This window comes from Meles meles, chromosome 5 (assembly GCF_922984935.1).
Source record: "Meles meles chromosome 5, mMelMel3.1 paternal haplotype, whole genome shotgun sequence".
Classification (NCBI taxonomy): domain Eukaryota; kingdom Metazoa; phylum Chordata; class Mammalia; order Carnivora; family Mustelidae; genus Meles; species Meles meles.
This window is the reverse complement of record NC_060070.1, coordinates 87,445,609-87,459,742: the sequence shown is the minus strand read 5'-3', so window position 1 is coordinate 87,459,742 and position 14,134 is coordinate 87,445,609. Positions and strand designations below refer to the sequence as shown.

The window sequence follows — 14,134 nt, the reverse complement described above, 5'->3', positions numbered from 1 at the left end:
CATTTAATTAATCCATCATTTTTTCCACTGAACTAAAATATTACCTTTGATGGTGTATTCATTTTTTATTGTGCTCTTTTTCTCCTAGAGTCTTTACTTTGTTCCTCTAAATTATATATTTTTTCTGTTAATGCCATATTGATTTGATTACAATGGCTTTAATAAAATTTTTTATTACCTATTCTTCATTATCATTTTAAAATAACAGTATTTAATACAATTTATGAAAATAAATGTATAGGAATTCTAACTGCAAGTGCATTAAATTTATAAAGTAACTTGCAAAAAAAAAAGATAGATTTTTCACAGTAGGTTAAAAACAAAATCCAGCTAAATGTTCTTTAGAAGAGAAAACCTAAAATAGGAGAACCCAGAACGGTTGAAAAAAACAGACTAGAAAAACTATATCTGGAACATAATAACCAAAAAAGTCTGGTGTAGCTATAATAATGACAAATAAAATAGTCTTCAAAGATTAAAAGCTTAACAGTGATAGAAGGAACAAATGGTCAGGAAGACACAATCATTTTAAACTTGCATGCTCCAAGAACAAGATATAAAAATGGGCCATTTTGTATTGTTCCTGTTATAGCCAAAGTCCCAATGCTGAGAACAAATGACATTAAGATCCTACAGTTTATGCAGAAGGTAGTTCTTAAATGGTAGCAGGGGAGGCAACCATCAGACCTTTGCCCATCTTGAGATTATAGAAAGGAAGTATGATTATTGGTAGAGATCAGGTAGAAATAAGTGTAGGGTACACCAAAGGGACCACTCGGAGACCTTGACCCATGTCCTCTAGAATTGGGGGATAGAGGAGCTGAACTATGCCTAAGTTGTCCTAAGGCAAGAGGCCAGCTCGCTGTCCAAACCCCTAAAGGCAAGAGGAGTCTGCATTTCCATAGAAAAAGGAGCAAATGCTCCTGTATCCCATGGGCTGGACTGGACCCCTTGAGATAGAGCTACCTTTGGTTGACACGAGCAAGGTGACCCAAACCAGCAGGGTGAGTGTAGTTGAAGCACACAGCAAGAAAGAAAGAAAGAAGAATCTGGTTCAAGACATAAAGTGAGCATTTCTGAGAGAGACTGCTATGTGCCAGGCTTCAAAAATGATTAGACAGTGTCCTGTCTTTGTGATTTTGAGCCAATGGAGCATAAATATGTACTCAAAGAATTTCAGTGTATTGTGATGCTGAGGAGGTTAGGTTTTGTCCTGTAGACACTGGATGAAACGGCTCTTGGAGGATTTAAGATCATGAGTGGCAGTGAGGAGAATGGATATGACAGGGCCAAACATGGAGGCAGAGAGACCAGTTAGATCATAATATCAGTTGCTAAACTCAGAATGAACCTTAAGGGCCTGACACAGAAAAGGGTAGTAAGTATGGAAAAGAAGAGGCAATTCAAGCAAACTTGGAGTAAAAGGCAAAAATCTCACTACTCCTGAAGACTGACTGAATTTAGAAATGGGAGTGAGGAAAGGATTCCAGATGACTTCCAGATTTCTATGAGTGGCTTAAGGGAAAGTCTGTGGCAGTTAAAACCAAGAGGCACTTGAGGTCACCCATCAAAGGAAGAAGAGTGAACCACTGCTAGAAACCCAGGAGACTCCAGCCTGAGGTTGAGGATATTAGAAAGATCACATCTAGGGTGTGGCCGTGGGTTTGAGCTATTGAAGCCATGTTGAATCTTTGGATCTGAGGCTCTCCAAAAAAGCTAGGATGTCTACATGCTACTGATAGAGAATTCCACTGTTAGGTTTTCCACGTTAGGTTTATGAGCTCAGATTTCTATGATTAAAACATAATAGATAAATGCATACCTCATTGAGCGTCAACATGTCTTCTACTTTGGTAGCACCCCCTTCGGGCAGGGAAATTAACACAGTTTTGGCTATCTCCTTTAGAACCGTATCAATATGCATTTCACACAAGTCACTGATCTACCAACAAGAAAAATAAATGTAGAGGAAAACTCTTCTTTCATCCAAATGTACTTGAGTTATAAACTAATTTAGAGGGTTATATCTAGAAACTTGGGCCTTGAGCCAAGCACAATTTGGTGGAAATTTTAAGAGTACATCTGCAAAGAAGGTTTAATATGGAAATAAAGTTTTATAGAGCAAGCAGGCATCATGAACCATAATCTCCTATGTGTTATCTCTTTTAATACTTACTCTGATCCATGACTCACTTACTATCCAAGTTATATAGCTAAAGAAACAAAGGTTCAGATAAGTAAAGTAACCTGGGAAGGAACACATACATTGCAAAAGGCAGATCGTTGTAGCTAGGTTTAGCTGACTCCCAAACCTCCAAGTTTTGTCTATTATACCAGGCTGCCATCACAGATCAGCATATCTAAAAGGCATGCATAATCTGCGTAGCAAAGATGACAGAAATCGATAGACAGTCTCCAATTAGATGAATGCCTCATCTAACTAAGAGCAGGTGTATTAATATTAATATTTAAGCACTCTATTCTGCCATTTTCCACAATCTACCATCATCCTGTTTTCTAAACCACATGGTGGAGATGAATCACCATTTTAACAAATTGAAAGCAAGTAATTCAGAGATAAAAACAAGGCAACCCTAAATAAAAACGTCCCAAAGCAGCAAGAGAAACACAAAGCATTATTTTTTTAACTTAATAGGAGTCCTTCTAGTTAAAAGTCACACCCTTTAGCTTTCATAGATAAGCAAACTATTCCTTATAGCCTGATTATGAATGTATGTAATTTTTTAAAATGTATGTATCATACCTTCTTTAAAAGTTGATTGAACATATTCAAAACTGAGTCAACCTCCTTAAAGAAGGTTTCCAGTGTTAAAGACGACCATGTTAATATTGTGAGCCCTTGTCTCAACACAGATTCCACCTAGAAAAAGAAGAAAAAAAAAAGTAGCAGCTTCCATGATTAGCAGGAATATCTCCGTTTACAAAAAAAAAAAAAAAAAAAAAAAAAGCTTTCTTTTATTACCTGGAAATATCATATGTTATATTTCCTTAATTATATTTCCCTCCCCTATACCTGGTAAAGGTGATTTTGCTTTTTAATCACCTTTGGCTGTCCATGAAGAATCATGGATTCTTAGAAAGTGCTCATTATTGAGATTTAGTTGTTTTTCAAAGGCAACAAAACTTGTTGACAAGAAATCACTCTATAGGAAAAATAGAGCTATAATGTTGAACTAGAAAGACAGAAGATCCAGGTAAGAATAGATGTTCTAAAATCCATAATCTGTAGAAAGGGGATCTAATTTTAAACAACAGGGAAAAAATATAAACCTTTAGCATTACCAACCTTTTTCATTTTAGGGGTCATCAGATTGACAAACACCGAAGGCACTTCCTGACATAAGTCTTCATAACACTGCAGAAGACCCTGTTGAAAGTCAAAACGGTTTGTGCGACTTTAATTTATTGTAAAGCAAGTCATATTTTCATCCATACCAGGAAGGTTTCATTATATCTGTTTCCTCATAGTCCTGCCAAGATTAAGCCTGCTCGCCTAAATTTAGATTAATTTATCATACTTTTTCTTCCCCTGTAAATTACCTTAACATCTCCTTTAAACAACAAGTCAGTGAAACTTTCTAGAGTTGCATGCTTTGTATTTATTATTTAATTATTTTTCTGTATTATGCTATATCTTTTTTTTTTTGTAATATTTATTTATTTATTTATTTATTTATTTGACAGACAGAAATCACAAGTAGGCAGAGAGGCAGGCAGAGAAAGAGAAGGAAGCAGGCTCCCTGCTGAGCAGAGAACCCGATGCGGGGCTGATCCCAGGACCCTGGGATCATGACCTGATCCGAAGGCAGAGGCTTTAACCCACTGAGCCACCCAGGCGCCCCTGTATTTATGCTATTTTAAAAATCTATTTATTTATTTATTTATTTATTTATTTATTATGCTAATTTATTGCATGGTGTGTTGGGAAATGTGGATTCAGGTTAATTTTCCCCCAAATAAATAATATTAAGCTGTTTCAAAGTTTACTTAACAGTTTTGAAGTTATTAATTCCTTTCCTCCTTTTCTGTTCCCACTCTCCTATTTGCACATTAGTATTTTACTACTATAAAGAAGGAACAAGGGAATATAACACTGTATGTTAACATATTGGAATATAAAATAAAGCAAAATAAAATAAAGAATAAACAAGGGAACAGAATAAAGAGCCCAGAAATAAATCCATGTGCATATGGTCCATTAATGTACAAAGAAGAAAGAATATACAAAGGAGCCAAAACTACACAGTAGTAAAAGGGCAGTGTCTGAGGGAAATTGGAAGGGGAGATGAACCATGAGAGACTATGGACTCTGAAAAACAACCTGAGGGTTTTGAAGGGGTGGGGGGTGGGAGGTTGGGGAACCAGGTGGTGGGTAATACGGAGGGCACCTATTGCAGGGAGCACTGGGTGTGGTGCAAAAACAATGAATACTGTTATGCTGAAAAGAAATTTTTTAAAAAGTGGAAAAAAAAAAGGGCAGTCTCTAATAGTGTTGGGAAAACTGGACAATCACATGCAAAAGAATGAAACTGGACACCTATCTCACACACACACAAACACACACACACACACACACACACACACACACAAATAAATCAACTCAAAATGGATTAAAGCCTTAAGTTTAAGACTTGAAACTATAAAACTCCAATAAGAAAACATGGAGCTAAACTCTTTGACATCAGTCCTGGCAGTGATTTTTGGATTTAACACCATAACCACAAGCAACAATAGCAAAAAGAAACCAATGGACTATATAAATGAAAATCTTCTTCACAACAAAGGAAACCATCAACAAAATGAAAAGGCAGCCTATGGAATGGGAAAAAATATTTACAAATCATATATCTGATAAAGGGTTAATAGCTGAAATATATAAGGAACTAACTCACACAACTCAATAACCAAAAACTCCAACAATCCAGTTAAAACATGTGCAAAGGAACTAAATGGGCATTTTTCCAAAGAAGACACACAAATGGCCAATAGGTCTATGAAAAGGTAGGCAATATCCCTAACCCTCTGGGAAATGCAAATCAAAACCACAGTGAGATGGTACCTCACACCTGTTAGAATGGTTTTTATTTATTTAAATTATTTATTTAATTTATTTATTTTATTATTTTTTGTTTTATTTTCAATTTTATTTTAATTATTTATTTAATCATCAAATTTAATTAATTAATTAAAATTAAACCTGTTAGAATGGTTATCTCAAAAAGACAAGAGATAACAAGTGTTGGCCAGGATATGCAGAAAAGAGAACCCTCATGCACTGTTGGTGTGGATGTAAATTGGTGCAGCCACTGTGGAAAACAGTATGGAGGTTCCGCAAAAAGTTCAAAGTAAAAATGCCACATAATGTGCACAATCCCACTTCTAAATGTAGATCTAGAGGAAATGAAATCAGGATCTCGAAGAGATATCTGCACTCCTATGTTCATTGCAGCATTATTTCACAATAACCAAGATATGGAAACATCCATCAATAGATGAATGGATAAAGAAAATATGGTATATGTACATAATGGAATATTATTCAGCCATGAGAAAGACATCCTGCCATTTGCACCAACATGGATGGACCTTGAAAGCCTTATGCTAAATGAAATAAGGCAGACAGAGAAAGACAAATACTGTATGGTCTCACTTATATGTAGAATTCTAAAAAGCTGAACTTGTAAAAACAGTAGAAAAGTGGTTGCCAGGGGCTGGGGGTGGGGAGGGAATAAGAAGAGGTATGTAAAAGCGTACAATCTTTCAGGTGAAAGATGAATAAGGACCGAAGATCCAGTGTATAATGTGGTGTCTGTAACTAATAACACTATATCATATAATTGAATTTTGCTAAGAGAGTAGGACTTAAACATTCTCACCAAAAAGAAACAAATATATGTGTATATACAAACAAATATATACTCTTTCTTTTTGGTTTAATATATACATATATATCAATATATAATATACAGATATATATATGTATAATATATAGATAGATAATAGATATATATCTAAATACATATATATCTATATATTATGTATGATATATAGATGATGAATGAACTACAGGAGAGGAATCCTTTCATAATGTATACTCATATCAAATCATCATGATGTATACTTTAAATATCTTACAATTTTACTTGTCAACCATTCATCAATAAAGCTGAAGAAAAATGAAAAGAATCAACAAAGTAAAAAATTATCTCTCAATACCATATCAGCACAGCTGCTATGATATTTTTTTTCACAAAAAAAAAACCTCCTTCAAGAATAATTTTAAAATATAATCTACCTTTGGGCACCTGGGTGGCTCAGTCAATTAGGCATCGGGCTCTTGGTTTCAGCTCAGGTGGAGATCTCGAAGTCAAGGATGGAGCCCCAAGTCAGGCTCTGTGCTTAGTTGGCCTCAGATTCTTTCTCCCTTTGCCTTCCCTGCCCCCTCCCCGCTTGCTCATGCTTGTGCACACTCTCTTTTTCTCTCACTCTCTCTCAAATAAATAAATAAAATCTTTAAAATATATGTATATAATCTATCTTACCTGCAAATGCAATTTGTCTGCTTTCAATTTACTTTCCAATTTTAGCAATTTCTTTGCCTGTTCTGGTACATCCAACTTCATTTTTATCATGCACTTGGTTTCCCGAACAACTTCCAGAATTTTGGGATCAAAATTAACCAGCAACTTCCCGGTTTCTGGGTGTCGCACAAAAAGTGTGGCTTGTAAAGCTACAAATAAACGATTATTGACATTAGCTTTTCTGGATTTCTCTTCTGCTTCCAGCCATGCTTACACACCTCCCTTCCCCACTGGGTGCTGACTTCTTAATAGAACAATAGTGTTGGATACCCCAGTGATGAGGCATAGCATCTGACATGTGGTCTGTGCTCAAAACTTAAATAAGGGAATGCAGTATGTCTGCAAACCCATAAAATCAGATCCAGAGAGATAAAAATGAATGAGGAACAGATAGCTTTCATGCTATGAAAAGCAACACTTTTCTGAGTGGGTCTAAGAGAGCTATAATACAATGTAGTTTCTTTTAATGGATTGTGATTTTATTCACCTCTGGGAGAGAACTGTGTGCACAAGTATAAAATAGGACATACTTCATATGACAAACCCTTTTCCACAATGAACCCCAAACTGCTCCTTTAAAGGAAGAATTAAGCCCTCATCTTGAATGTCTGCTAACTAAGCTCAACATCAGTAAGATATATTTATTAAAGACCATGGCATTGTGAGCTTCTAGGAGATAAAGATTTTTTTTATGCTACACCTAAACTACTACCTGAACATCATTCATATAAATAGGAATTTGCGAGCATGCTTTTGATTATAAATTGAAATATATAATCCCAGCTAGTGGTGAGTAGCCGTAGCTAAATTGTTATTCTAACATGAATTACTTCTAGAGGCATAATAATAACACACTTCTAGATGAGTATGTGCTAGCCTAAATTATACCTTATATTAACAAACATTACTAATAGAATTTCTTATGTATCTTCCAAGCCTCACATTACTTCATAGAATGTGGCTGCCTCTATTTTCTAGTATAATGAAATCGTCTATATATTCCTTTGAAGTTAGTTGACTTTTATTCATCAGATAACATTAGTCTCGAAATGGTTCTTAATGACGCTGGTTGTATCAGGATTTCAACTAAAATTCTCACCTAATTCACGTGGAATCTTTTTAAAATTGGGCCAGAAATCATTTATCCTCCCAGGTAAATTCCAAAATAACCTTGGAACACTCATGTAATGAAATCTATCTTCCTTAAGGCTGTACTGAGCTTTCTTCAAAGGACAAAATGGTCAGCAAGACCACTAAGAATTATGACAGCCAGGAAGTCGGCTCCAGGACTGAGTGACATGTCAGCCAACTTCACAGACCAACCATCTACAAGAAACCAATTCCAGGTCCTCAATTATTATTCCAAGTTTCTATATGGTTCAATACAGCCATGTCAATATAACAAGAAGCCTTGCAGAACAATTCATTTCCACTAGCCTGTGTTCATAGGAAAGGCAGATTTAAACCACAGCTTTGCCACTTCCAAGCTGTGTGATGAGCTTGTGCAAGTGACGTAATCTCTTAGTACCTCAGTTTCCTCCTCTATAAAATGAGGATAATTACAGCTCCTCATAGGGTCACCATGAGGACAAAAGGAAGCTGCATGTGTAAACCGCTTTGACTGGCACAGGGTAAGGACTCTATAAGTGTTGGCATCACTGACTGTTATTTAAAGGATAAAAGATGAAACAGACAGAGACAGTATCCTTGGAATGTGAAGGGGATTTGAGACAGATCCCTAAAGCAGTAAGTGTCATGGGAAAGATGAGCAGATAAAGTGTGTAGAGGAGGAAGAATAAGGAAGGGCTATATTGAAGAGGTGACTGGTGAACTTGTTTTTGAACATGGGCTCGTAAGAGGAAAAACAATCAGGACAAAAGAAAAGTAGAAAAGCGAATGCAAGCTGGTGCAACCACTCTGGAAAACAGCATGGAGGTTCCTCAAAATGTTGAAAATAGAACTACCCTATGACCTAGCAATTGCACTACTGGGTATTTACCCTAAAGATACAAACATAGTGATCCGAAGGGGCACGTGTACCCGAATGTTTATAGCAGCAATGTCTACAATAGCCAAACTATGGAAAGAACCTAGATGTCCATCACCAGATGAATGGATAAAGAAGATGTGGTATATATACACAATGGAATACTATGCAGCCATCAAAAGAAATGAAATCTTGCCATTTGCGACGACGTGGATGGAACTAGAACGTATCATGCTTAGTGAAATAAGTCAATCGGAGAAAGACAACTATCATATGATCTCCCTGATGTGAGGACATGGAGAAGCAACATGGGGGCGTAGGGGGATAGGAGAAGAATAAATGAAACAAGATGGGATTGGGAGGGAGACAAACCATAAATGACTCTTAATCTCACAAAACAAACTGGGGGTTGCTGGGGGGAGGTGGGATTGGGAGAGGGGGAGCGGGCTATGGACATTGGGGAGGGGAGGCGAACCATAAGAGACTATGGACTCTGAAAAACAACCTGAGGGTTTTGAAGGGTCAGGGGTGGGAGGTTGGGGGAACAGGTGGTGGGTGATGGGGAGGGCACATTTTGCATGGAGCACTGGGTGTTGTGCAAAAAGAATGAATACTGTTACGCTGAAAAAATAAATAAAATGGAAAAAAAAAAAGAAAAGTAGAAAAGCATATGATATTGTAGAAGCAAGATAGTACCTGCTCATACTTCATTAACAGTTCTGTTTGTCCTTCTACATAACGTGAACTTTAAGTTTCTCTTGATACTCCTTGAGAGTTTTGCTCCTTAGCTAATTTTCAGTAGGATCCATAGGGTCCTACCATACTCATTACCCAGTATGGGTATTACCAGCTGGCCTGGTACAAGTGGCTTACTAATGGCTAAACTAAGGGGCCAGGTGGGGAAGACAACTGCAGGGTTGGGACCCTGTCCTCCAGGACGCAGGCATGAGCTAATCAATGGATAGCAATAGTGACATGTCCTCCAACAGCTCAAAGATATGGGTCAGGAACCGAGGGGCAGAACAAGAGTGGCCCTTCTTATTATCACTTGCAATGACCCAACCACAGGATTTGTGCTTCCTGTGTCTGCAATTTTGTACGCTGCTGGAGTGGGGATCCTGGCCTGGGAGGGAGAAACCTTTCTGTCTGGGGTCACAGTCAGGATTCCACCAAGATTATAGATAAGAGCTTAAGGTTAAGATGGCACAAAGCAGGAACCTGAACCAACCAATAACTGAGCCCCCACAGTAACAAACATTACAGGTGATGGCAGCATGGATGCATGATGGCTTGAAACCGCCCATCCCCTGCCTCACACTTAACTCCACCCAACACTTTGGCACCCCACAGAGGTACTCAAGCACAGACCTAATACTGTGAATTTCCTAGAGCTCAAAAGCGAAGTTAAATTCGGTTATAGAAAAAGAAAGAATGGAAGGGGGGGAGGAAGACAAGCAAAGTGCAATTCTTTCTCCCCTGATCAGGACAGAGATTTGAATCTATAACATGTTAAAACTGAATATGAAAACTTCCCCCAAGTCTATGGAGAAATATCTATGAAGAATCTCAATAGTTACTTTTAAATGCTGCTTTTTTAGTGGGAGGTCACTATCGAAGTATATCAACTTTAAGATGATGGCAAATTTCGCTTATAGAATCAGAATACTAGTAAGAACGTAAAAAAAATAATTATATCATCCCCAAATCTAAAAGTAACTATTGTAATATTGTATTAAAGGGATGTACAAATTCTCCAGAACCATGACTTTATTCAAAATCACCTAATACCCCTCCACAGCATCACTGCGTGTCTTATACGCACCATATTGTAACTGCGAGATCTCTCTGACCCAAGCTGTGTGATAGACAACCTCGAATTCCACCAGAACATAGGAAATTTTGTTATACTGACGAATGACAGCTTTACCTTCTGCACTTGACAAAATTTCTGAGTTTTTCTGGGAAAAAAATATTTATCATTAAAAGACTGCTGATTGTTTTCCTATCCCAAGCAGAAAGCTGCTGGTATTTAAAATGTCATCAAATAATTGTGCCTTAGATTTTGCCTCAGAGTAAAACAGAGATGAGGAAACCCATACAAACTAGAGATGGAAGTAGGGAAACTTTACTGGTGGAAAGGGAACATTGGAAAAGGCAATAAAGGACTTAAGAAAGAAAGGTCTCTACACTTAACAGCCGGCCAGGCTGAGAGCCTCTGCCTTCAACTCTCTATTCTCTCCCCACAATTCTGGATAAGATATCAATTTTGTATTTTCTATACTGTGTAGGTTTGAAATATTTAATTAACAATAATACTAAATAAAAAGGGAAAAAAAGATACAATGGACTCATTTTCCTTGACCTGTGAATATCAGGGAAAATTCCCAAATTCTAGCACTGAAAAAAAAAAGTAACTGTATATCAAAAAACAAAAACCAAATTTCTTTAGGTAAACATCGAATGTTTTATGCTTTGATTGGCAGATGTCAAAAACAGGGCAATCTCGGCTCTGTCATGCAGAGTCAATCAACAATGGAGTCCCCACCCTGGCCACTTTTTTAAGACTAGGCTTTGAATTTTTTTTTACAAATAATGAGAACAGTAAAATGATTGACAGCAGCCAAACAGAAACAATGGAAACTTAACAGCCAAGAAAGCTTAAATATTAAAATTACTTGTAAGACTATTTTTAGTACTTATTTGTCCTGTATTTGGGCATAAGATGCTACCCTAAGCAAACCAACTCTACTTTGTGAATCTGTCTCTTTACAAAATCAAACCAAACCAAAAACAGAGAAGGCAAACTGGCAATTTCAGAATGACAATGGGGCCTAAGAGTATCCTGGGACTTTTCAGAAATCTAATAATTTTAAGGACACAGAGAAGTCATGTAACTCTTTTATACTTCGCTCTAGATCTCAATTCCTGTTTCAGGAACATACTAAGAGTTGTCTTCACCTTTCCTAATACATGTCAGTGACCCATCTACCCACACATAGAAGAAATCTTCAGGACTACGCCGAGACTTTATTATTTTCAAAACAATTACTCTTTAAAAGCCTTGATAAAGTGTCCTGTATTATTAAGAGTCATAAGATTCTATGATTTCCCCCCTTAAAGATTAACTGTAATTAAGTGAGCTTACCTACCAAAACATGAGAGGATTGGTTTAGTCTCCCTCAAGCATCTTTATAAACTAAATTTTCTTTGCCTCGTGAAAGCAGTAGCTCTAACTACTTTATTGGACACAAACATTACAGGATAAAATATACGTCTTGTATTAAAACCACCATAATCCTCATACTGTAAATGTGACTACTGGCTTACAAAGAAATAGTTGATGGGTTCACTGATCCGTCGGTACAGCTGCCTCACCCAAAGTATTTTTCCTGCTATGGGGGGCATGTTGCGAGCAAGGGGAGGGTCATCTTTTTGAGAATGATAGAGCTGTAATTAAAGATCTGGTATTAATGTTTAAAATTCAGTACAATGGAAAATGCCAAAAGTATTCAATACATTTGTATTCCTATGTTTTACACACAGGAGGTAATGCAAAAATATGTAAATGCCCTTCACCGATAATCTGCGGCTCCGAAACTATGATGTTTACAATATATGACATTTAATTCTCTCTTAACCCTTTTTTCCCATGACATGTACCTTTTTTCTATATTTCATCCCAGACTTTAAGGAGTTCTTCAAATAAGGGAGTACATGAGCTATATTTAATTGTTATAATATTCTTCAGAGCCTATATTTCTGTACACAGAGATATTAACTTCAATGGGCTTTCCTATACACACATAAATACTGTTGCAGAAATTTAAAAAAAAAAAGGCAACAGTTGTGAAGAGCACGGGGCTGCAAAGCTGACTGTCCAATGACATAAACTGTCAACACCTTCCCACACAGAGAAGGGCCCATCGGAAGTACTTTGCAGTGAAGGGATCATTCTAGGAAGCTTAGCACACATAATAATGGCAGATACTTTCACTTTGTACAAAAATACTATTCTGGGGGCACCTGGGAGGCTTAGTCGGTTAATTGTCTGCCTTTGGCTCGGGCCATGATCTCCAGATCTGGGTCCAAGGATCGAGACCGGTGTCGGGCTCCCTGCTCAGCAGGGAGTCTCTCTCTCTTTCTCTCTCTGCCGCTCACCATTACTTCTTCTTTCTCTCTCTCTCAGATAAATAAATAAAATCTTTTAAAAAGCTGAAGTACTATTCTATTTACAAAAACAGTCCTTGCCTTCTTAGTAGCTTCGAGTTCAGACACATAAAACTGAAGAATACGTTCAATTGTGTGGTTTATTTCTGACTGAAGACAGGGGATTTGCAGCTTCTGGAATCTGAAAGTAATGGAAGGTGAATAATTCAAAAGTGAATGAGAAACATACTTAAGAATTGCTGCCATCCTAAAAATCCATTCATTCACTCATTTTGACAAATACTCGTACTAGGCCTCACCCACTGTCCCAGGATTGAGAGAGGAACAGGACAGGTGTCACTCCAGCCCTCTTGGAACCTCCAGTTATGTTACAGAAAATGCAGATTTAGTCAAGAGTTAGGTAAATAATTACTTAAACTACAAGGATACCAGAAATGCACATATTGGGGAAACCAGCCAAGTCTGGGGAGTCGAGGAAGACTTCCCTTAGAAGGAGACATTTAAACCGAAATTGAGAAAATGAGTAAGGGGTGGGGGGCGGCAGTTGGCTCAGCAAAGATGGAGGCCAGCACACTGAGCCTCCCTCTGCCACATCATAGCAATGATCTGTCAGCCAAATATCACTCCCCTGTCAGACTAAGTGATGCACAGGAAACACTAGGACAGTAACATCCTAATAATACAGCGAATTTACACCAGTGCACTGGAGGTAAAAAGAGAAACACATGGACAGCAAGATAGATAGAGACACAGAGAGAAATTGCCAAGAAATTGGTACTGCCATCTGCTGTACAGTACTTTCATTTGTCAAAATCATTTTAATACGTCTGGTTTAACTCTCTCAGTAGGGTCATGAGGTAAGGTCTCACAGGTATGTCCATTATCACAGAGACGTGGAATTCCAGCAAACCTGGGCCCAAAACCAGAGGCACTGGCACTCAGGAAAGAGTTCCCAAAGGGTCCCTAACACAGGCCATGAGCCCTCCCTGAGCTCAAAGAAATGGCCTGTAGTCCAGGCTGTCCTTCCTGCCCTTCAGAGGAGCACTGTTGTCAGGATAGAGGAAAAAGAAGAAGCAGGAGCACTCCGGAGGGAAAATGGGAAGTTGAAGGATCTACTACCCTTAGATAATTTCACTTTTGGAAATCCTTGCAGTATGCAGAATTAAATATTATTTGCTCCTTTTCCAATAATGTCTATGAAATTAACCTCAAATATATTTCATAGCTGGAGGGAAAAAAAATCATGTGAAATAATTCCATTCTCTTACTGGAAGATTTTCTGCTTCAAAAAATGCAATGAAAAATATCATACCATATTTCATATTCTTACTAGTCTACTTAATGGTAATTGAAAGATTAATGTTTATAAGCCTTAAAA

At 37.4% G+C, this 14,134-nt stretch overlaps 1 protein-coding gene across 1 annotated transcript in view; it reads right to left on the bottom strand.

Annotated features, from left to right (window-relative positions):
* DNAH8 (dynein axonemal heavy chain 8) overlaps positions 1-14,134 on the bottom strand; it is a 348,142-nt gene that overhangs the window by 272,256 nt on the left and 61,752 nt on the right. The window contains exons 11-17 of the mRNA XM_046005485.1: positions 12,838-12,937; positions 11,917-12,036; positions 10,412-10,547; positions 6,564-6,751; positions 3,308-3,388; positions 2,765-2,881; positions 1,823-1,942 (exon numbers count right to left, since the gene is read on the bottom strand). Coding sequence (XP_045861441.1) covers positions 1,823-1,942; positions 2,765-2,881; positions 3,308-3,388; positions 6,564-6,751; positions 10,412-10,547; positions 11,917-12,036; positions 12,838-12,937 — 862 coding nt within the window. The remainder of the gene's footprint in view (positions 1-1,822; positions 1,943-2,764; positions 2,882-3,307; positions 3,389-6,563; positions 6,752-10,411; positions 10,548-11,916; positions 12,037-12,837; positions 12,938-14,134) is intronic.